The 24,692-nt window shown below is 42.8% G+C and overlaps 2 protein-coding genes across 2 annotated transcripts in view; both read left to right on the top strand.

Annotated features, from left to right (window-relative positions):
* The first annotated feature begins 1,383 nt into the window (after positions 1 to 1,383).
* On the top strand, positions 1,384 to 14,813 carry si:ch211-79k12.1 (uncharacterized protein LOC568891 homolog). The gene is made up of 7 exons (XM_049583250.1): positions 1,384 to 1,540; positions 2,301 to 2,422; positions 4,258 to 4,453; positions 5,605 to 5,750; positions 7,792 to 7,936; positions 12,899 to 13,043; positions 14,000 to 14,813. The coding sequence occupies exons 1-7, from the start codon at positions 1,489 to 1,491 to the stop codon at positions 14,085 to 14,087; spliced, it is 894 nt and encodes a 297-aa protein (XP_049439207.1). The 5' UTR covers positions 1,384 to 1,488; the 3' UTR covers positions 14,088 to 14,813.
* A 7,181-nt stretch (positions 14,814 to 21,994) lies between these two features.
* The window catches only part of cadm4 (cell adhesion molecule 4), a 214,005-nt gene continuing 211,307 nt past the window's right edge, over positions 21,995 to 24,692 (top strand). The window contains exon 1 of the mRNA XM_049583247.1: positions 21,995 to 22,384. Within this exon, the coding sequence (XP_049439204.1) occupies positions 22,312 to 22,384 (73 nt within the window). The 5' untranslated portion in view covers positions 21,995 to 22,311. The remainder of the gene's footprint in view (positions 22,385 to 24,692) is intronic.

The following is a 24,692-nucleotide window of genomic DNA, read 5'->3' as shown; positions in this document are numbered from 1 at the left end:
AACACTGTTTTAGCAGACCGTAGTTCATGTGGAAGATAATTCCACAGAGTAGGACCATAATGACTAAAAGCACCATGAGCTGATTGAGAGTTGATTTTATGTTCAATGAGTTGACCTTTATTGGATGATCTAAGGGATTTCTCTGGTGTGTACTCTGTGAGCGTGTCAGCTACATAGGGAGGAGCTAAACTGTTAAAACATTTAAAAACAATATGATTTTTCAATCAATTCTCTGTTTAATTGGGAGCCAGTGAAGAGAAGATAAAACGGGAGTTATGTGCTCAGACCTTTTAGTTTTTGTTCAAACTCTGGCTGCTGCAATCTGGATAAACTGGAGTTTATTTAATCTGCTTTGTCAGTTCGGCCAGTGTAGTTTAAGATTTCTATCAACAGGGCTTTCAAGAGGGCTTGGTTGTGTGAAGTCTATGTGGTTTATGCTTTAAAATCAAGTTAGAGAAAGTAGTTAATATCTTGAGCAGTGATGGGCATTTACATAAAGAGATGATACAGTGCAGACAAAATAAGAGACCCTCTGGCTTAAATACTCCTACTCCTTAGATACTCCTCTATACTTGAAGCCAATAGTTAAATATAGTTTAAAAAATAAAAGTCAGTGTATGGATTTTAGATACATGAACACCTAATTATTTTACACATGGTTTGAAAGGTATTTGCACCATTTTCTTGACTTTTTTAAAACATGATTTTCTTTTTAGCATGTTCTGATTTTAGCAGTAATAGCCTATAGGTATGCAGGCCTGGGGTGGATGCAGCAATGAGTCTGACTGAAAGTGAAAAACTAATATTTCATAAGGTATGACACTAAGTGAGTCCAAAAGATGACCCTGTAAGCTTTTTAAGCCTGAGTACAGCAAACGATCTCTGATGCCCTTAGACAGACCAAATCTCTTTCGATCTCGCCTCCTATTCAGCTCCGGTTAACAGCTAATCAATCAAAGGTCAAAGCAAATGAAGCGTAAAATGTTTGCTTGTTCGGCACAATTTGGCATAACATCTCACACTGAGAAATTGCAAAGCTCTGCGGTAACATGCCGAGACTTCTTTCAAATCCTTTTGAACTTCGTCTGACAAACCACAACAACAAGCCCAGACTGAAAACCTGATAGGCCTGACACCCTCCCAGAAACTAATGACGCACAGGGAATTAATTTGATTATCAGCTGCAGTGCCTTCATTTGCAGCTCACATTTAATATTTCAGGCGTTGATGCTTCTCAGAAAAAGTGAGCCATAAAACCAGAAACGTATAATAATGCTTACTGAGCAATTTATTTTCGGTAATATAATGATTTGGATGGTTAGTTTTGTTGTGCTTTCACAATATGAGACTGCTCTGAGCCTTCTACTTCCTGAAAACACAAGCCCCTCCTACGCCTGGTTATAAATACAGAGCAAACTTTCATTTCAGATTAGAAGCTGCTCAGGAGTACGCACTTTTTCCTGATATTGTAAAGGTCTCTTCACAACCATGAAGGTACTTCTAGTTGCTGCAGTGGTTGCCTTGATTCATGGCAGTTATGGTAAATATGTTTTCATCTGTTTCTCTGTCTCTAATGAACTGTTATCTATTTCCTCAAATGCTTTAATTGTATTGCTGCTCTGTAATGAGCTATTGGTTCAATCTTTAGGTCTGATTCTGGTCTTTTTGTCACAGATACAGTATATTCATACAGCTGCTGTTGGGTTTTGTGTGTTTTGTGTGTGTGTGTGTGTGTGTGTGTGTGTGTGTGGCTGTTTGTCTGCTCGCCTGTCTGTTTCTGAGTGCGTATGTCCTCCAGAGAAAAAAGCTTTACTTTGTCTTCTGTCACACTGATGGGTTTCCCCTGGTGGTTACAAGACTCAGACTCAAACAGGAAATGTTGCTGGAACTATCAAGGGACTGACGAGAAGAACAATTAAATATTTTTTATTTATACACACTTTATATATAAAGAGACCTGTTTACATAATACTCACAGTGTAACGGTGAAAAAAATAATGTAAACTGTTTTGGTTGTGCATTTTTCCTTGCCTGAGTTGACAGACAAACAGCCTTATTGTCACCACTGTCAATAAAGTGGAAGAACCTGTTGCTGGTCATGTGGTCATGGTGACTTTGAGCGTGTTGGCAGTTTTCCCACAGGAGCCTGAAAACAAATGTCAGGAAAAGGGAGCGGTTGTTTTCAAAGTGTTGCCCAGCAGAACAGCAGCTTAGATCCCCAGTGCTGAACGCCCCCCTCCCACCCTGCCTATTCATGTTGTGATCAATAACATGCATGTGTAATTTCTGTCCACACGCAGCCACTTTGCTCATTAAAGGGCCCACCGAGCCAGTTCTGGAGGGAGACAGTGTCACACTGGAGTGTCTGTACGAAGACTCTGAGCTCAACGTCAGCCAGGTCCATGTTGAGATCTTCTCCAAGGTGAGCCATGGGGATAACTGGGTCATTGGGTGTGAGAGGAAATAAAGGAAAGAAGAGGTACATTTCAAAAGTTCAAGAGCCTCACTACCATTATTTGGGCTTGCTTTCAAATGTTTTATCTTAATTGAGTTATAGTAAAACTCTCAGTGAGTGAATAACTCTGAGACTAGAGGAAAATGGTTTATTAAGTTGATTTTTACAGGGAGGCTGATACTGTACATGGGAAAACAATGTTTACTGAGCATTGTCACATCATAACATTTATAGCCTGGACTTATTTGCAATGGCTGAGCAGTAAACTGCCCTATGCAAATATCACATCCAGCAGCTGCCTGCTATGTAGTTCAACACAACAGAGCATTGTTCACACATGAAATATTCAGACTACTCTTGAATCTGATATTTGGCTCCAAAATATTCTCAAAATATGCATTTAACCCTTACATACTGTTCATATTTTATACCCTCACAATATGGTATGGTCATTTCTAAATTGGCCCCAAGAATCCCCTCATAACAAGTGCTGATACAAAACTTTGAAGATCTATTTATAATATGTAAAAAGCCTTTTTGACATCAATACATGAGTGATTAACCCTTAACTAATGTTTCAGGAAGAATTAAGGTGGCAAATGTCCCAGTGGGGAGGGCGGGAGGGGTGGTGGGCATGTCGAATAAGATCCTAAAGCCAAACCCTGGTCTTTTTCCCTAAACCTAACTAAGTGCTTTTGTTGCCTTAGCCCAACCATGTGTTTGTTGTTGACGGAAAAATTTGTGGTGCTGTACCGACACAGTGCATTTATTTTGAAAGAGGCTGTATGTAAACGTTAAATTTCCTGTGAAAACGGAAGTGCACATTGGAAGAAGACAATGGATGTAACAGGCAGAACTTGACATGGTGTCCAAGGATGTCAACAACCAACGCACACAACGTGCAGGGTACCTTGCACCTTTCTGTTGGTTAGCTGGAACTTGATGGTTTTGTTTTTTTATTTTAAGATTATGTTGTAAGGCACGCTGTGACCTCTGTTCCTCATGTGCATCATGATCATGCCTACGCTGTTTTGCTCTTTCACTGTTTCAAGATTCCCCTGTGACACATCAAAGACTAACAGGTGCCTGTCTTGGTGAAAACTGGGGCAATGTGGTGGGGATGTAGGCAGTTCTAGTGACAGTCAAGGTCTCCCTTGAACTCTATCACCACTGTCCCATAAAAACAATATACACAAACATGACATGTACAGTTTTGCAGTTTTATGGATAAAACCACAATATTTCTTGATTTTACCCAAACTGGTGGATCTAAAATCCTCAAATTTGACCCCAAACTGCCTCAATGTACAACAATTTGTAGCACCTACACAAAAATATGACACTTTTTAACAATTTTATTGGTTCACATAAGGAAAAGTTGTCAAATTTCAAGCTAAAAAAGGCATTTAGGTGTTTTTACTGCTGTCAAATGTCATAACAGGTCAACTTTAAACCAAGAGGGTACATCTGGGTTAAATAGCGAACTACCATCTTTATTAGGCTATCCACAGTAATCATCAAGTATTAATTTAAAAAAAAACCTGTGATTTTATTTTTCCCCCATAATCTTATATGTGTTTTGCCCTCTCTTTATTAAATATGTTCTTATTTCACTATAAACTAAATTTCTTGTAAATGGTGTTGAAAAGCCAACAGTAGACTTTATCAGTCTCTAACCTTGTGTAAACTTGGAGAACAATTGTTCGCCCACTGTTTGTAGAGTAAATAACAAAAAATGTGTTAAAGGTTAAATTAAAGTCTCTTATGTGTCTTATTTCTTTCTGTTTTTCTTTCCATCCCAGTACATGCAGAGGTGGACTCAAGCTTGGAGTTTCCGAAATTGGTGCATTCGTGATTTCGGGTGGCAAGAACAAGAACCAGTCCTGCGCCTCCGCTATGTAGGAAGGGGCAATGAGGGGCCCTACCGCTGTTTGTCCAACGCTGAAAATGTGACTGAGCAGGACCGCTTCTCCCAGCCGCTGTCCCTCAAAGTGCATTGTGAGTGTCTGTGTTGTTATGGGTAGAAGCTGTCTGCTGAAAGTCTCTGAGACAATCACTCTGTGACACTGTTATTTCCCTTTTGATAAATATAGCAGCCTCAGATTTTTCATGTTGTCTGTGTCCTGCAGAGGTCAAAGAGATTTCTGCCGGAGTCTGACAATAAGCGAGAGAAAAATGTGACATGCAAATAAGATACACAGCCTCTGAGTTTTTACTTTCCAATAAGGAAATGGGTATAGCTGAGAATGTCAACATTACTGGCAAAGACGGAAGCATAAAAAACCCCACCTGACTGTTCATTGGTAAACAACAGTCTAGGCAAGAAGACGGAACAGAGAGCCTGAAACCTTTCAATTTACATCATGTTTCCAACCAGCAGGAGGTAAAGACAATTTTTCACACACTGTGGACACAGTTTCTTTCACAGTGAGGGATAGAAAAACACATTAATACTTAATAAGACAAGATATATCTATGCAATGCAGCTGCAGAGGGTGTACAACAAAACAACTGCAAAAAAAGTACAGATCCAGTGCAAACATCGTGTTGCTATGATAGGCTGACTACAGTCATTTCCTGTTTTTTTTCTGCACTTCAAGCAAACAAAGAGGCATTCTCCTGGTGGGACTCAAGTTTGAAGTTATCAGTGAAGGATACACAATTGCATGAAACGGCATCCATGGCGTAGCTAGTCAGATTATCAGTGTCCTCTATCTTCTCAGTGGCCATCAAATCGACCGTAATGCTGTTTGATAGGCTCCTCAGCCTCATGGGGGGAATCAATAAGAGGCAAAGATTAGAATGGACTAAAGGACTGAAGGAGACGGAGGGGGAGAGAAGCCAGGAGCTAGATGGACGTGGGCCATCTATTGAGATGGAAGAGAAAATGAGCCATTATTCACAACACTGCCTCTCTAAAGACTTCGATAAGATGAAGCCTATTATCATTATTATTGATTGCTTGGTACAGTCTGGGAGGCATTCATACTTGAGCCTATATACTCAAAAGATCTGAGTGTTTAGTAGCTGCCACCACTGCAAACATGTGTTCAGTCACGTCCCGAGCCCTTCAAGAGGTTGCTTCAGCGTATTAAATTCCTTGCTTCATTAATGCTTGGTCATTCTTTCTCATGCTTCCTGGGTTTTAGATATGGACGAACCATCACTGTCCAGGGAAGGCTACACCAGCTACCTGAGTGTCCCAGAGGACCTGAAGGTGCGACTCGGGGATGATGTGGTGGTGAAGTGCTCTACCTTATCATCAGAGGAGCCGAACTACTTCTGGAATAAAGACGTGAGAAAGCCTCAGGATTGTGCACGGTGGCGGTGTCCTCATTACACTTTTGGAAACTTGTCATTCTCTCTCTCTCGCTCCCTCCCTCTAGTTTCAACGTGACCTCTTTATTTCGTTCCTGTCTTGTTCCAGTCTCTTCAGGTCCCTCTGTTTCTCTTAGCTCCGCTCAAAGCATTCTTTTAATTTTCTCTCCTCCAACGCTGTTTCTCTCCCCGAGTTTCTCAAGCTACTTGTTTCCCCCCGCCTGTCGTCTTTCCATCCCCTCCTCTGAAGAAGTGCTCTGTATTTAAGTGACCGGTTGGCTTAGGCCCACCGCTCGCTGGGGATTGCAGCTTGCCCACTTACAGAGGATTAATAGTTTAATGAGGTCTAGACAAGAGCCAGTCAACCTGAAAACAATTATGTGGATAGATTTCTAATGATTTTTTTAGTGTTTGGTTAACCAGTATTGAATTATTCAACTGGGCTCTTCGCTGAGCTAAGGAACCCTCGCCCAAGGGAAATTAAGACATTTCTGTGTAAAATGCCATAGTGACAACAGGCATGTAGAACAAAAAGAAGTTTTGAAGATGTGCAGGGAGATACACTGTGCCCTTGTGGTGAGAAAATGGTATTACACTTACAACTGCCACCACCAGCAAGTCACAGGTGAAATGAAGCTGCGCAATCATGACGATACCACGGGAACCGGCAGACATAATTGCCAAGTTCTCCCTTTTGTTATTCTTCTTGATAAGTCAGAGCGGGGTTAATGTGCTTGTTAAAGGGTCACTGCTAATCCGGGTTTTAAATGGGCTTACAAGCCCAAATCCAATTCAGTGGACATTTTATACAGCTAATACTGTTTGTCCTCCTCATGATCATATGTAGTGCTTTAGGGTTTTTGTCATTATTTGTTGGAAATACAGCACTGTCACTTTGACGAGGAATAATAATAACTGTCAGCGTGACTGACAGGTCCGTCACTGTGTGGAGCTGGACTCATTTAGTGCACCAGCACTGGCGATTCACCTGTCGATCTATTCGTGCTCCATTTACATAAGTCACAAAACCTTTGGAAAAGAGGAATGACACAAGGAAATGATGAGATGGAATGATGAATGTGTGTATGAGCTTACTGTACGAATGACAGGACGGATATGGGGCAGAAAGTGGCATCAGAATGGCCCACTTTGACAGACAGTCGGCGTGGGCACATTGGCCCCCGGTAATGACAGCAGGACAGAGGCAGAAACGGGCCACTGCTTTGGGAGCCAGTGGATTTGCATACAAAATGCTGCTTTGGCCAGACCTGGCCTTTATGGGAAATCCTCTTAATTCAGATCCATTCAAATTGAAATGGACTTTCTTGGCAGGAGCTGCAGCTCCCAGGAGCCAAATCATTTGCATGGTGTAATGTCTTTTTTTTTTTTACCCCCTCCTCCACATTTGTTTGTTTTCCAATCCTCGTGTTTGGCCTATTATTTGTTTCCTCCCATGTCGGGCTCTATCTCATAATAGTGCTGCTATTTTTGTGTCAACAATTCATCCCGCTCCCTCGCCATCTCATTATGGGTTGTGTTAACAGTCTGTTGTTGCGGCATCATTCTTTGCGGATGACGGTGTTATCTGGGTTATTGACTTGTGTCGATGTGTGTTCATTCATTGGGATTACGGCTCAGGTAAATACACTTCATTTGGGACTTTAGGGACTGTTTTCTGAGGGACGTGCACCAGCAGATATAGCCGCCTTTCTGTCTGTGTCCCACTGCCATTGCCAGTCTCTCTGTTTCTCCCTCTTTTTTGTTCTATTTCATTCTCTTTCCCTCATACACAAATCAGCCAAAATAACACTTTTCTTTCTCTTGCTCTGTTTTACACTCTTCATGTCTGACAGTTTCTCTGTCTTTTGCCAACTAGCATCGTCTGTTCTCTGTCTTTTTATGCCCTCAGTTCAGCACAATTTTAATTTGTAGGAGTCTGTCAATTCTCTAAGGGCTGCAAACAATCCAGCCATTTTTCTCTTCTACTTTATGCCTCAGTCTCCATCTTTCTCTCTCAGGGTGACGACTGGATCCTGCCTTCCTCTACGCTGACCCTGAGGAAGATCAGCGCAACGGATGGGGGAGAGTACACCTGCATGGCCGAGCACCCCTCTATAAAGTCACTCAGCAAGAAACGCACCATCAGCATCACCGTGCTGCCTGGTAAGAAAACACTATACATCTAACCAGACACATCCTATTGTCTTTAATACTGACAGAGAGCAGAACAGCTGTTTCCCCACTTCCTCTCTCTAAAAAACAGTTTAGGTTTCTCAGTAACTGTTGGGAAAGTCAGCTGTCAAAATCCCCAGAAGCAAAAACAAAAAACAAGATTGTGCTCTATTTCCTCTTCAATCAGCTGCTCAAATGTGAGCAGAAAGGTCAGGAGCTTGTGTGCAATTAGGTCATCAGGAGCAAATGTAGATGGTCTCATCTGTCAAGGTGTGAAACATTTAAAACCCTGCATTTCTAAGGAAGCAGTGCAGGGTGAAGATTTGATTTATCTGCACATGAAAATTATTATAAAAAGTTGGAAAAAGACTTGATGCTGTAATAAAGAGAGGTGACGACATTTATGAAAACAATTTAAATGAAAAAAGGTGACAAAGACGTCCCAAATGAAATTGCCTTTAAAATGTCAAATAAAAAATAATTAAGATGATACCAGCGGAAGCATACGTTTTAAATAACATAAATAAATGGCAATGACAGAACTGCACCAACTTTAAAGGATAAGAGGAAAATTATTAGATATTAAAAAAGCAGGTATTTTACCTGACCTTTAAAGCTACAAAAAAAAGAAGCTTTTCTCGTATTTGCTGAAACTGTCACTATATTCACGCAGCACTAAATGAGACAGAAAATCTGCCTTGTAGTGCTTATCATCATTTGCTATAATGTACTTTACACTTTCTGGTGACATTAGAAGGTCCTATGGCTCCATCTAAATGTTAGAAGACAATATAACATCATTTGAAGCAAAATAAAAACTGAAAGTAAAATAACAAAAGTTCAGTTTCTAATGCCTCACGAGTGTTTTTCACCTTTTAAACTTCTTTGTTTTTAACTTCTCTTTTAAATTCCTCTTAATAGGGAACTATGCCTATGCTAATAACTGCTCACGAACTGCGGTCAAACCAGGCAGTGTTGATCAATTATGAATCAAGATTCTGTTAAAGCATTGCCTGTGTCAAGCCTCAGAGGCTCTCAGAAACATATTTTAGTGAACTGTTTAGCTGTAAATTGAGAAAGTTGGTCAAGCCAGTGGCTAGGAGATTCCTGGCCAAACAGTACACTAAAATATGTTTCTGAAAACATTTGAGGGTAGAAATGAGCAATGCAGTAACAGAGTCTTGATTTATATTCATTCAGCACTGTGTATTTTTACAGTTTGCAGGCAGTTCACAAGCAGTTATTGACCTGACGGACAGCTGTGTTAGCGACTTCTTTTCTCTCACTGGTTGTTTTCATTGGATTCTAGTAAAAGCCATCAGAAGCAGTTATAAGAGGAAGAGGGACATGATATTGTTCACAGACTGTCTCATGTAATACCTTGGGGATATAGTGACAGTTTCAGCAAACATGACATAAAGTTTTTTTCATAAAAGTTACCTGCTGTAGCTTTAAAGTATTTCCATGGCTCAGGAAAGCTCAGCCAATATTGTGTGTGTATTGTGTGAATATGAGTTACTCTGTCTCAAAGCCAGAAAGTCTCAAACTTTTGATTTCATAGGGTATAAAGTCTGCCACAGAATGTTTGTTTTATTTTCTAAACCTGAATGAGCTTTATTCTATGGTACTGTTCTCAGCTCTGAAACTCAGAAATTGTACCTATATAGACCGAACCACTGTAGTTTAAAATAACATCCAGGGAGAAAAACCCCTGCATCACTTACATAGAATGAAATGACACTGAGCAAATCAGAGCCTCAGTTCTTTAGTTTTTAGCCACCTAAAAACAAGGCCCACTTAAAAAAACAGTATCTTTGGGTGCAGTGACCCATTTACTTTCACACGTGCTCAACTGACACAGGTAAAACACTGTATGTTAATCTCATGTAGGTTTCCACAGTGTCTGAGTCAACCACAGGTTAGCGTCCATTCAAATAGTTCAGTGTCCAAGTTTCCATCCCTCAATTCCAGTTCCCACGCTACAAACTCTTCGTGCCGTTACACTTAACACACGACCGGAAGGTTCTCCCTGTTCACCCTTTAGAGCCTTAAATGTGTTTTTATATTGAAAAACTCTACATTTAAGTCAAAAAACTGTTTGCTAACCCCGTCACACACTTGTTTCTCATCATCTGCACCTTACCTATATTACCTGCCTTACCTGTTCTAGTGCGCCACTCTGTGTACAAACAATGAACTGCATCAGTTTACATGAAGTCACCATGATCTTACTATCTTACTATATAATGACGAAATCTCTGTCTGTGTGTCTGTTCCACGTTTTTCTCCTCACTGACCTGGTCAATCCATGTGAAATTTGGCACAGTGGTAGAGGGTCATGGGAGGATGCAAATGAAGCAATATTACATCAATTGGCCAAAGGGGGGCGCTATAGCAACCGATTGAAATGGCAAACTTTGAATGGGCATATCTCATGCCCCGTATGTTGTAGAGACGTGGAACTTTGCACAGAGATGCCTCTCCTCATGAGGAACAAATTTACCTCAATAACTTCCGGTTATATAGATTTTCTGCCATTTTGAATCTTTTGAAAAACACTTAAAATCAATCTCTTCCTAGGAAGTTTGACCGATCTGCATGAAACTCTGTGAACATAATCTAGGGACCAATATCCAAAGTTCCCTCTTGGCAAAAGTTGGAAAACTTACTAAAACTGAGCTTCTATAAGGCAATGAATATTGCGGAGGGCGTGGCTCATTGCATAAAGGTGTATAACATCTCAAGGGTTTCACCGATCACCACGCAACTTTGTAGGCATATGACCACACATAATCTGAGGGGACCCCTCCATTATTGACCCCATCAAACAAAATGGGGGCGCTACAGAGCTAATTTCTTATCTAGGCCTAACCACCATATTGATTTTTACTAAACTTGGTAGATATGTAGAACAGGACGCCTCAAGTTGACTGGAGAAATTTAACTCTAATTGGCAACTGGGTGGCGCTATAACAACAGAAAAATGCTTAAAAATGGCTAAAATGCAACCAATCGCTGTGGCTCCCCCTGTGGCCCAATGTTTTTTTTCTTTCTAATTTTTGGTATGACTAAGTCATGGTATGGTATGCTGTACATAATCATGGAAACTGTGAGTGTGTCATTCTGTCAGTCAGTCATTCTGTCTATCTCACGTTTTTCTACTCACTGACGTGGTCAATCTATGTGAAACTGCACATAGGCATTGAGGATTGGCATAGGTAGAAGGTGACAAAGCTACCAATGGGTATGGACTAGTTTAAACATGAATCAAAACAAATACAAAGAATGTTGTTGTGGCTCCAACAATACCTGCAACTCACTTTTGGACCACAACCCACCAGGAACCACTGATCTATAACATCTGTCCCAATTCATTGTCTGTGGGGCAGTTTTAAGCTTATACTGGATGACATCACAAAATTGAGTTTTAGCACTCTAGTTTTTGGATGTGGGAGCAACTTGTTTACATTTACTATTATTTTAAGACTGTCTTATACCATTGCAATAACATGTATGAATTGTTGAAATGGGCGTAGAGAAGTCAAAAACACTCGTGGGGCATTAGAAACTGAAATTTGTCTGATGATTTTGCGCTTTTGTTATTTTTCTTTTTATTTGTTCCAAATGATGCTGTATTGTCTTCTGAGATTCAGATGGTGCCATGGGACCTTCTAATGTCATCAGAAAGTGTAAAGTACATTATAGCAAATGATGATAGCAGACACTCTTTGATTAGAAGCATAGTTAGAATTGCCGTTGTAGGTGGACGTCTACAGAGTGACCGTTTTTTCTTTGTCTGAATCTCCATGACCTCTCTTATTTATCATGAAACGTGAAGACTGTACTCAAGTGGAGAACTAATTTCATTACAACATTATTGCTAATCCAATTTACGGCACTTCATCTGTCTTCATCATCTTTATCAGTGACCTGTGAGATGACTGCACCATGTTATTGCACTGCAGTTTTTAAACACCGTCCTCTCACCCAGTGGGATTCATAAGCCTTGTGATTTCAATCGTTGAAATTATGCAACCTCTAAAAATGCAATTAAGCCAATGCATGTTATTTATTATGGTAGAGTTGTCTTATTACTTCTGCAATTGACTTGTTGGTCAGTGCGCTCTTCAGTGTCTCCAGTATTTTCTCTGAAGCACATGTAGTAATTAAAAAAGCAATAATTTCTAGATGCTGGAACAATGTTTGCTCATCCTTGAAGGTATGGTGAGCAAATGTTGCATGTCACTGCTGTTGCTTTGAATTGCACTACAATGAGAGTACAAACCGTACGCACACATTCCTGAGTGGGATGAAATGTCAACATATGGAATTACTGTGTATGTGAACATACAAAGCACATGTTTGTTGCTGCCTTAAATCCTCATAACCATAATCTTTACTTTTTCCGCTTTTCTAAAGAAAGGTTTTAGAACAAAAGGTCCCTGAAAAATCAGCAAATGTTGTTTATAATTTGTGTGAATGTATGCACATGAAGGCATAGGCGTAGATTAGAGGGGGGATGCGGGGGATGCGTCCCCGTCAGTATTTAGAACATGTGCTTATTCTTCCCTTCAGCGGAGGTCTTTCATTTTGACAAAATTAAAGAAATTTCTACAATAGACTCGTGCAGAAAAGTCACTCAAAATTTCTTGGAGTAGGATCCCAAACCCCCTACTCCATATATGTCTCCCACAAAACTGAAATGAAACCTTCGTCCTTGCACAACAGGGATAATCAGACAGCTTTTAAAATTGTAAAAGGCAGACTTCTTGAAGATCAGCGCAGTGTACAGCAGTCTGGCCATCTGAACACTGCACAGACCCTTTTCTTCCACAAACAAACAGGAAGTTGCCTTTAGAAGCTTTGCCTAGAGGCGGGAAGCATGTAGTTTTGCTGATTTCGGAGTCTGTGTGATGCATGTTTCCCTTCATGTCTGACTGATCTGTCCCACAGAGGATGCCCCCTGGTATGAGAGTAGTAATGGCCGTCTCATCCTGATGACCTCGGCAGCGGCTGTCTCTCTCTTGGTGTTCATCGTCTCCATGAGTGTATTCCTGTGCCGCAGGGCCAAGCAGACCAAGACCAGCAAGGGACCCATGTAAGAAACAACTGTTTGAGTATTTGCGTCCACTCCTCTCTCATAATAAGCAGCCTTTTTCTCTTTACTTCCTCTAATCTTCATTTTAAATCATACTGAAAACCTGATGGATAATGGGCCTCTGATTGTGCGCGCCTGTGTGATTGTTTGATTTCTTTACTGCACTCCATCCACACTCAACTTCCTATTTTCCCTAACTCAGTCCTCAGTCTCTCCTCCTGCAATTTGACTTCATATTATGGATATGGTTATGGCTGCAATATTTCATTCTGTCTCGGGATAGGACCGAGGCCATTTCAGTTAAAGTGTGTGTGTTTTGGCACATGTGCCAGTACACACCTTGCTTACCTTGCAGAAAACCTTTCCACACATGTGCAGACTAGTTCCTGTATGCTTTTAATAGGTGCTCTTCACACTGAATATTTAAGTCTATCTCAGCTGGTGTGACCTACTTGACCCCATCCTTGATCTCTTTTATGCTCCCTCCTCTCCCATGTGTTTCCACACACTTTATGCTTGTGAAAAGCCAAGGCTAATAGCACCAGCTTTACTTCTGTGATAGTATATAAAGCATAGGGAAAAAAAGGCCACAGCGATGATAAGAGCAGTGGCAGAAGTCCCATTAAAGCGATTGCTGACAGCATGTTAATGTGCACCATGACCCCATGCAGCTTCGTTCATTAACTTCTTTTCCATATGGACTGAAAAAAAAATTCAAAAGGCATAACTTCCATAAGAGCATGTGCTGCCATTTGTGTATGAGCATATGTGTATGAAGAGAGAGACAGGTAGCTAAAGAGAGAAAAATGGACTTTCATATCATCAGCCAGGTGTTGCTCCATTGCTCGATTCTAGTCTATAATTTCCTCACTTATATTTTTCTAGTGCCTACTGGGAGGTCGATATACCGATAATAATGCTCCTCTGTCTTTCCCCTCTCTTTCTTCTCTCTCCAGTGATGACCGGTCTCAGAAAAAGCCCATCTACAAAGCCAGTGTGGAGTCCCTGCCCTCCACCTGCGCAGACAAACAACCTCTGGTTTGACTGCACAGGCGAGTAGAAGGATGAAGAGGGTGGGGGGGAGGAAGAAGATGAAGCGAAAGGCGAGCTAGATGGAGTGGGTGGCCAGAAAATGAGCAATGGCATATAGGGGATACTTAAAGAGGGAGGAGGTGGTAAAGGGTTATGGATGGTTACATTGGGGGAGGAGAGAAGGAGGAAAGCAGGGAAGCAACGACGGATACTTGGAGACTGCAGGGAAGGCAGAGCAAAATCAAAATCAGTAACAAGTTTGGTGTGGGAAAAAAAACTGAAGGGCAAATGATTGCTTTAGAGACACAGAGGCAGCTTTGCTTGTGGGTGTAGGCTTCAGTTATGCATCTTGAAGAGAAAGGTTGGCAATTTTCTCTTCATTTATTCTGCAGCGTGGAAAATGGTGAGCTACATTCTTAGCAAAACGATGGGAGATTAATCTTGTGTGGGGTAAGAGCTGCGAAGACTCAATGCAATTCTCTCTTTTCTGTTACAAACATAATTACTCAGCTGTGTGCTATGAATGAACCATTTGGGTGATAGGACAAGGTTTTATTTTGTTGATTTTGTTTCCCTTTTCAACCTTTTTTTTACCCTAAAGCAGAAGCAGCTCAAAGCATATTTGAGAAGGTTATTATAATCTCTTTACTGTGACAGCTCTCAAGCACATTGCACTCTACTATTTAATTCACTGTATTTTGGATTTCTTTGATATTAAATGGCTTTCAGAAAATGTTATGTGTTGCCCTCCTGTGTGTCATTGATTTTGTTCCACCTCAGGGATACAAAAGAGGTTGGGGAGTATTGACAACGTGTTGAAAGCTGGACATGTGTGCTCGCTTGGCCGCACATCTTCTCCTCTCCAAAGCCATCTCAGGCTTGCATCAGCTTGTTTACCAACCTTCCCTTTCAGTCTGTAAGACCTTACTCTGAAGCAATGACCTTTAGTCCAAGTACTGTGCCTGTGCATGCTTGTGTTTCTCCCCATCTGCCCGCAGGCACAAACCCATTCACAGTCAGTTCAGCTCACGAACGCATGCATTAACTAAGAACTCACACTTACACACAGTGAGAATAATAGTAAGGTCAGGTAACCTTGAAACTTTTCTTATTGGGTTTTACAGGATTACGATTTTGTTTAATTGAAAACCAATAGACCCTTTTAGGGCCAACATCACAGTGACGTCATTTCATTAGCTGGAGGCAAAACACGACTCGCCACCACAGGGCTGTAGGCTACATAGGAGTCTTAAAATGTTGTCTTGTTCTGTTATTTGGTGTTCAAAACTTAAATTTTATCACATACCAGCTGCCACTGCCCATCAGCAAATCAAAGACAACATGGTTTAATGCGATAGGACGAAAGGACTGGACGGAGGCGATCATGTGCTCGCATGTGCAGCGCATACTTCATATCAGGTTAGGGAAAAAGTATTTCCTGTTGTAGGGATGAATGACATTATGTGTATTAAGGGTTATCATGTCCACCTCATCAGAAATTGGGGAGGTATTAAGAGGAATGTTGGATTTCTCTGTAATGCTAACTTTTTAGCACATTAGCTAATGTTAGCTTCAATAGCAAAACAAACTGGAGGAAACCATTCAAGCACTCATTTGTAAGCTTGGCATAATAATCCACCACCGCAAAGCCAGTCAAATCATCCGTCCACTGAGTTAGAGCATGCAGGTCGGCCAGCCTGGTCCCGTTGGTCAGTGTTTATTTATTCAAGTAACACTCACGGCCTCAGACAGTAAGTAACCTAACATGGTAAACACTAAATTAAGAGCCCTGTTGGTTGAAGAAACGGAGCGTCATATTTCGACATAATTTTACAAAGGTTAAATTAATCACACATTCACTCCGCTTGGCGCTCTGCTGCTCCGCTGCGCTGTCAACCCAGACAAAGTGCCCAGAGTGTGCCCGGTCTCACTCCATAGTCACTGAAATGCAGCAATTGGGCAGTGACTTGGGGCGTCAGATACTAACAAAAGAAGGTGTTGGCATGATGCGCGGCCGGTTGCCATTACAGCTTAACGGTGCCTGGCAGCATCAGGGGGAAACGCAGTGGGACAAGGACAACAACAAACATTGACTCTCACCTGAGAGAGCGGTGTTTGTGTCTCGTACAATTCTAAAGCCAAACCCTGGTCTTTTTCCCTAAACCTTACCACAGGTTTTCGTTGCCTAAACCCAACCATGTGTGCTTGTTGTTGAAGGGAAAAAAACAGTCAATTCGCAGTGTTGTACCATCGTAGTGTTTCCTGTGAAAAATGAAGTGTATCTTGAAAGAAGACAATGCATGTAACAGACAGAACTTCACATGGTGTCCCAGAACATCAACAACCAACGCACCCAGGGTACCTTACAAGTCGCATGTGGACGTGGAAAGTCCATGACCCAACTTCAATATGTGACGAGATCAGAGTGAGAATGGGTCCGTGTCACTGGTCCGACATTCCATTAGTCCGACGTCCCGTTGTTCCGATATGTGATTATACTAGGCTATACTGTATTTGTGTACCATAGAGGATCAGAAAACGCAACAAAAGTAGGCTACTGGTCGAGATACAAGTGCCACAGAGAGAAGAGAGTGAAACACTATAACCTCCTGTTATTAACTCTGGGGTCGGGGTTGTGTGGGAAGCTCTCTGCGGTGCTGAACGGCTCCCGGCGGGCATATTTCTGCCTTGATGGTGCGCCATGACCGGCTCTGGGTCAGCTGGGAAAGGCTTGAGGCGAAGCAGGCTCACAGCTTATGTGTTTGCCACTTTCTCAAACTTTTCATTTTAACCCACACCATGATCTTTTCCTAACCCTAACCAAGTGGTTTTTGTGCTGGTTTAAGATGGTCAGAACAATGGGATGTCAGACCAATAGGGGCAGACCCCGTGAGAATGTGTTGCCAGAGTGCGCTCTGCTACTCAGAGAGTCAATGCTCTGGATAACTCAACGGTTTATTCCAACAGCATTATGAATTTAGGAACGTTCCAGATTGTGCCAGAGTGCAGTCAGAGTGAATATTTCTGAATGCACCACTCACATCATCATCCTCCTTTGACTAAAACAAGCCAACAGAATTTGCTAGCTAGTACTAGCTAACATCTGTGGAGAATTGTTTTGCCACCAGCTAAGCCCCGCCCACCAAAAAAACATCATACTGTTTACTAACATCAAAAAGGGCCAATACAGTCATCTCTAATAGTTTGCCACCAGGGAAGAGAGACATGTATTTTATATAGAAGTGGGAACCAGCCCTGCTAAACCCATGACAATAACACACATGCATAATGAGGATGTTCAACAGTATATTAAGGTTAAACCTCGACTCATTAAAACAAAACAAGACAAACAAAACAAAAAACCTCACATAGCCACACTTCCCCCTCAACAATTAATTAGTTTGGAATATCTGAAGAAATTAGCATTCTTGACGTATGTGAGAAAACGGCCCCAGACCTTGATAAATGCAGTAGACCTTCCTTGGAGAGTCTTATTTTCTCCAACTTAACAAAGTATAGCACGTTTTAAATCCAGTGAGTGTGAGACAGAGATATGGGAGGCTTCCACCTTGTCAGGATCAGTGTTCTAGACAGTAAAGTGGCAAAGGTGATTACATTATTTTGTAATAAAGAGAAAGAGTGTAAAGAGGTTGACACCCCAAAGAGAGTGCCGGAAGCATCAGGGTCAAGCTTTTGGCCCAGTAAATCAGATTAAGAATTAAAATTCACTTTCTAGAAGTTAAACAAGGATGGGCAGAGCCAATATATCTGTCATAGTTTGGGAAGACATCCATGTAAAATCTTAGATAGGCGAGTGTTAAGTGCGATGCACCACTTCCCATTGTAAGAAACCATGCTTCACACAAAAAAGAAGAACTGTGTAGCCTTCCCAGAATCTCGCCCCAGACCTCATGCAATATTTCCTCTCCCAAATTTGTCTCCCGTAATAATCATAACCTTGAAACTTTGCCCAGATAGTTAGCTGCTGCTAGTTCTACCTCAATAAGAACACGATTTAGTCTCATCTGATTCTCACCCGAATTAACCATCATAGACTACAACTTCATCTTTTTAATTTTCTCCTCTGTTGCCTTGTAACCCTTAACGCCGTGCCACAGCACCATCGCTTATTACCATAACCGAGCTCATAATGCAAAGAATTTCATTACGCTTGTCTGTTGAAGTTATGTTGGGTTTTATGTGGTTTTATTATCGGTGTGTGGTTGACCGTAGGCCGTCGTTAATAATGGGCGAAGCGGCAGTTTAACAATGACACTCCATTAACGGGTGCATGCGCCACAGAGCACAGCCAGGATAATGTTATTAAACTGATTATTCAAGCCCCCCGTACAGCTCGCCTCGGCTGCAGCCATCCTTCGTGCAACATTTTACAGACTCCATGTATTTCTTTTTCCAACTCTACAAACTTCGTCTTATGCTTTATGTCTGAAGCCCAGGAATAAAGAGACAACAGATAGCGGGACTACAACCGAAACTGAAAGACTTTTTTTTTCTTTTTTTTTTTAAGTTTCACACCCTGCTGAAAAAAAATACAATGTTGTAAATTTCAAATGCTCTCTTGCATGTGAAATGCCAGCGAGCACCATCTTGTTTTGGCCTTTGAGTCAGTCATGAGTGAAAAGCTGTGCGCTCCCCAGAGGGCTTTGGTCCTGGGGCTTCAACCAGTTGGCCAGAAAAGACAAGATTATGTATCAGAAATTTCACACAGTGGAGCTGTCCCTGAGGTAAAGGGCTGTGGTTGGGAGGGAGAGAAGAGTAGTTTACAGTGACATTTTGACCTTGATAGTGCCTCATGGATAAACCACCGGACAACAGCTTAGGGCGATGCAGGAGCTGTGCGGAGAATACAGAGCAGCCGAGATGTTTTGTCTGTTGCAGGCAGGGTCCTAACAGGACAAGGATGCAGATCTGTGACATTAAAGTCTGGCAACTCCTCCCTAGTGTCAACACTAAGGCAGGTAGGCAAACATCCTGACAGCCCTCAGTACACTGACCTACAAGAAAAGGTGAATTATACCAAACATGTCACCTCATTGACTAATGCAACGAAGTGCCAGGCATTTGTAACTGTATGCCATTGCCCACTGCTGTTCTCGTTACGGTCACTTGGTTTTGTGTGTGCATCCTGCATATGTTGTGTCAAATGGCTGGAAATGAAGGAGTGGAGTTCGTTGGAGAAGCAGGTGTTTTCCCCTCATTACTTCCTGACAATGCCCCATCTGGTGCAAGGGAGCTGCTGCCATCGACTCCCTGCCAACTGGGGAACAAACACTCGCAGAGAGGCTGACGGGGAAAAATGGGATGGGAATTGGGGGAATGAGTTGGGCAGACACTACCCTCACCAAAACAACAAGGTTAAAAACTTGTGTTGGGGAAAAAAAAAAAAAAAAACATGGAGAGAGCCCTGAAGACTTCAAGATTTCACACAGATCCACGCAAAAGAGGTCAGATATGAGGCGAGAGTTCAAAGCAACTATATGGAAGTCATGGGTAGATATATTAATATTAATGCTAATAGACTGCTTTGATGCTTTGCTGCCTGTTTGAACTTTTCCTGACTGTTTGAACCAAACTGTGTGTGTCAAGTGTCAGGATTTGAGTCAGATGAGAGGGAGGCCTAAGCAGATTTGAGACCCATGACATGCTATCCCTAAAGTTGCCTGAAGGGGGCGCCAAAGATGGTTTCAAAACAGATGCCTTTAAGCCTTGGAGGCTACAAGCCCATGGTATAACAGTAGATTAGGAGGGGGAAAAAAGAGATGTGGAAAGAGAAACAATTTTCATAATGGAGCAGCGCTCTCTGACTGGAAAACACAATTATGGGCAAAGTGTGGCCACAGCATGAGGGTAAAGTTAAAGAGCCCCTTTAGCAGTACCTAATAGGCCCTGACTACAGATGAGCAGAAACACTGGTGCGTCCGAAGCACAAGTTTTTGTTCCAGGCCATTAACGTCATTGTGAACGGTGATTTAACCGCATACACTCAGGTCTATTCCATGCTCTCCTTTATGAGTCCTGTGCATATTTTGGAGACAAAGCAGCCTCTGCTACAAAATGTCCCCTAATCTCAATAAAAGACCGCTGCACATGTTCTAATTTGGCAGTGAGTCATACCACCTTCCCTCCAGTTTTAACCGCCAAATAGGCATTGTTGATAAAGAAGTATAATCTTACAGAGAATAATTCTGTTCGCCACCATGTCAGCCTTGAAATTAGAGGAAGGTGAGTCACCTGGTTTCTTACATGCAGATGGAACAATGCTCAAAGTGTTCTAAAATTAGTTTACTTATATCCATTGGTGAATTTAAGGGCAGCTTAAAGAATGTGGTGACAGAGATATGTGTGTGTTTTTCTTGAGAGGCCTCTATCTTTGACTAGTTGTTGTTTTATTGTGGATATTTGTATTTTATGTTGTATTTGTTGCTTTTTAAATGTGTTTTGATTGGCTGCCACCTCGGCCAGATCTCATTTGTAAAAGAGATTTTCAGTCTCAATGGGACTTCCTGGTTAAATAAAGGTTCAATAAAATGAATCCGCACACATGATATATGTGCATATTGAATCTGCATTACAGGGGTGTATTTCAGGGGGGACACAGGGGACATAAATTTGCAGGAAAGCCCAATCAGTCTTTCAGCATTGGCAGTATAAAAACAAAATTGGGGAGTGCGGCAAAATGTCGCCTACCTACTTTTGTTTATACAGAATGCGCCTTTTTCGGGGCAGTCGGGGGCGTGAGCAAGTAACAAAACGTGTAGCTCAGTGTGTGACGTAAACAGTGACCTGGGAGGGAAGCCGCGGCTGGTCAGTTCTTTGGCGATTCTCTCGTAAGTTGGCCCGTTCTTCACCGTCTCCGTCATCTGATGGTTAATGGCCTCTTCATTTGCGAGGGCAAGGAGAGCACGCAAAAGTGTCTGTCAGGTTTGTGTTTCCCTCTTGCTACTAGCTGCTCCTTAATTCCTGCTATCAGCTGTTTCCTGTTTATCCACCGCCAGTAGCTGGCACGTGTGGTGTCATCAACAGCTCCTCCTGTTGCGGAATGCCGCCTCGGTCTGTTTAAACTAAAAAGGTTCCGCCAATATGTCTACCCTACGAGGGGCACCTCGGATCAACTCGCCAGTCCAGCTCTGTGTGTCTAAATGCTCGCAGCTTGCTGGCAAAACGGCCCAACATTCACGGAAAATCTGGCAGTGTAAAAGGGGCTTAAGTGTCAGCCCAGCAATAGTCTGGCGACCTGTCTACCTCTCGCCGAATGTCAGCTGGGATAGGCTCCAGCGGACCCGCGACCCCCAATAGGATAAGCCCTTATGGAAAATGAATGAATGAATGAAAATTAAAGACATTTACATCAGAAATTAATGCAGAAAAAGCACATACAAATAACCAGAATGCAGGAAGATAACTGCGTGGTGCTCAAATTTTCCTGACCTTTACCTTTAACATGTGTCGCCCCAATATTGAAACCAAACCTACACCTTTGCTGCATAATAATCTTGCAACTGACTTCACAATACAATAAATGAGCGCAACACAATTGTCCCTTCAAACTCTGAACATCTGGTTCAGTGTCGTCATCTTAATCATAGTGCCAAACATCCTCTTCGGTCCGAGGCACTGAATTTTAAATAAATTGGTTATTTGCGTCGGGAAATTAATGTTGGTTATCAATCACATTTAGAGCGAATTGATTTCAATTAATTGGAAGATGCATCCCTTCTTCCCTCCCCTGCTCTCCTCTCCTCTTGTGTAGTCCATTTCTTTTTAAAGCCCTGCCCCTCTCGCTCATCCGCACACCCCTCCACCTGCTCCTGCTCTCTGCAATTGGTCGGAAACACACACAGGCCCGCCCTATTGGCAAGCTTTGAAATATATTTACAATGTAAAGTAACCAAGTAAAACCGGCCGAGCCATCATATTCAGGCATTCAGAGGGAGAGAAAGTGGGTGTGTGTGAGAGTGTGTGTGTCAGAGAGGAAGCATTACTATGTAAAAACCTGCCACTGACAATTGAGCGCTTGACAAAACACACACTCGTTGACGCACGGTCCGCACGCCGCGCGCCATCACACTCACACACGCACACGCACACACACACACACACGCGGACGCTGAAGGCGCTGTCGGAGAGTGAACCTGCGGGTTCATGTCACTCTGATTTCTCCAAGGAAGCGGAATACCGAGGAAAAGATCAGAGGGGGGGAATATCAGCGACAGCGATGGCTTTCGCGACCGTGTGGAACTACTGCGTCCCTCTCACCATCATCACCGTCGCCTGCCTGGTGCGCACTGGTAAGTCTCGCAGCCACACAGTGAATGAGTGTGATGTGAATGAGAAGAGTGTTACGCCGCCTCGGTGTGTTGTGGCTTTTCCCCGCAAGTTTGCCTAAGTCCTCCAAGACGCAGCTGAATGACGCGCAGAAATGCACGGGGCTTATTCTGACTGAGGAATAACATCGCGGCACAAAAACACGTGCAGTTTACAATCATCCTGCGGACCACTGTTAGTATCCACCGCTGGGTAATTAGAAGCAAAGCCCATTGCGCAAATCTGGGCAACATCCGTATTGCTTTTGGGGCATGAGTCATTGTGTTAACGTCTTCTCGGAGCGGCTAAGCTGGAAAGACCCCAAACAACCCCAAAAATGAAACCAAAAAGTAAAAGGAGCATGCTCGTGTCACTTTTTGCCCACGTAGACATATTTTATGAAAACATCCCATGCTCTGTTGACCCGCGTGCGTCACTGCATTTTGATTATTTTCTCCGGACAGAGCAGTGTGTGGGATTTATTGTATCATAGCTGCTGGTGGAGACAGCACCGGATCCCTGAGAGACGTGTGTGTGTGTGTGTGTGTGTGTGTGTGTGTGAGTGTGTATGTGTGTGTGTGCATGCATGTAGAGAGCTCCGTTTGAATATTCTGACAGCCACATGAGAGCTCATAACAATGCCCGCAGTGGACCAGGCGTGTGTCACACACCAGACAGAGCAGTGGTGTTTGTTACTGCTTTCCTCTTCCGCAGCAGCGTGGAGAAGTGAAAGGACCTTCGAGACCTCACCTTATCAGATACAATAACATCTAACAATCAATTGCAAAGGCTAGAAATGGCACCTGCAGTGCCCTTTGTTGCTTTTACTCTCCCCACTGGATCCTCTCTCAGGCTGGGATAGTCCTGCATTGCTCCCTTTGAGGCACAATATATTTCATGATCACTAGTGCATCTGCTGCGAAAACAGGGATTTGGATTAGGCTCAATCATGACTCTGAGCAACTTTAGCCTCATGGTGTTTGGTGCCATCTGCTTGGATGTAGTAAAAATACAGTCTCATAACAAACCTTGTTCAATTCCACCCAAAGCTTCAGTGATTCTGGCTGAGCAGGAATGGCAGCGAGGAAGTGCGTGCAGATGTTGCCTCGCTGATTTGTATCCTGTGGCTGTTGTGCTCTTTGTTTACCTGAGGCAGCGAAAGGGTTACGTGCTGGGTCGGACACTGTCACAATCAGACCTGTGCTGTGCTATTGTGATGATATCTCTTTTACATAGTGAGCGCTACATTGCTCCATAGCCATTCCTCCGGGTGCTCAGCATCACCATGGCCTGTGTATTGATTTCTTCCCTTGTGTGTGTTTGTGTGGATGTATTTGTGTGTCTGCTCCTGTGGCAGCGGAGGGCTGATTTATGCATACGCGTGTAGGCGTTTGTATGTCAGTCTAACTTGAGTACTGTGTAAGAGGTTTCTCTGTGTGTCTGTCTGGGTGTCTGTTTGTGAACTTGCCTGTGTGTTGCATGTAAATGTGCTTCATGTCTGTCTGTGTGTTTGTGTGTGTGTGTGTGTGTGTGTGTGTGTGTGCTGCTTACAGTGCCGGGTTTTGCCGGAGCTGCAGGCAACCTCTGCTGGGGGCTGCTCACTGATCACTGTCATTAATCTAGCCACTGACAGGGGCCGGGAGAGACAGGGGGCCAGCGGGGCGGAGGGGTGTTACAGGCAGGGGGTGAATGGAGGAAGGAGGGAGGGAAGGAAGTGTAGAGATGGTCTGTTTCTGAACAGCCTGCACAGATGCACATATATTCATGTGTTAAAAAAACAGTTTCTGATAAGAATGTTTTCCTCCGGAGACGAAAATGGCAAAAACTAATCTAGCAGAAAGGGGAAAAGGAGAGAGAAGGTGGGAGGCGATGGGGGTTGGAGGTTGTTATTATGCCAGGATAGAGATGGACAGATTGATTGGGCAGATAGACGGATGAGCAGACAGATAGATTGAGAGGGTGCTGTGAAGATGGCGAGGCTGGGAGACTTGGCTCTCCTTTGAAAAGCGAAAGAAAGACAGAGGGATGGAGAGATGGAGGGAGCGAGAAAGGCAGAAAGTAACGAGGGAGAGAGGAAGAGTGGGAGAAGAAAGGCAGAAAGACTTCACAGTGTGTCTGACGGGCAGGCCTGAGGGACACACACACACACACACATAGACACACACAATTACTCACACACACAGTCAGCGCTGTGTGTTTGTGCTCCGAGTGCATGGCTTTGTGGGGGTGGCTGATCCACCGCAGCTGTGGGCCAAACTTACACCCCACGTACAGTAACAAATGCTGTTAACT

Source organism: Epinephelus fuscoguttatus, linkage group LG8, assembly GCF_011397635.1.
Source record: "Epinephelus fuscoguttatus linkage group LG8, E.fuscoguttatus.final_Chr_v1".
NCBI lineage: Eukaryota > Metazoa > Chordata > Actinopteri > Perciformes > Serranidae > Epinephelus > Epinephelus fuscoguttatus.
Note: the sequence above shows the minus strand (reverse complement) of the source record. Positions and strands in the feature narration are given on the sequence as shown.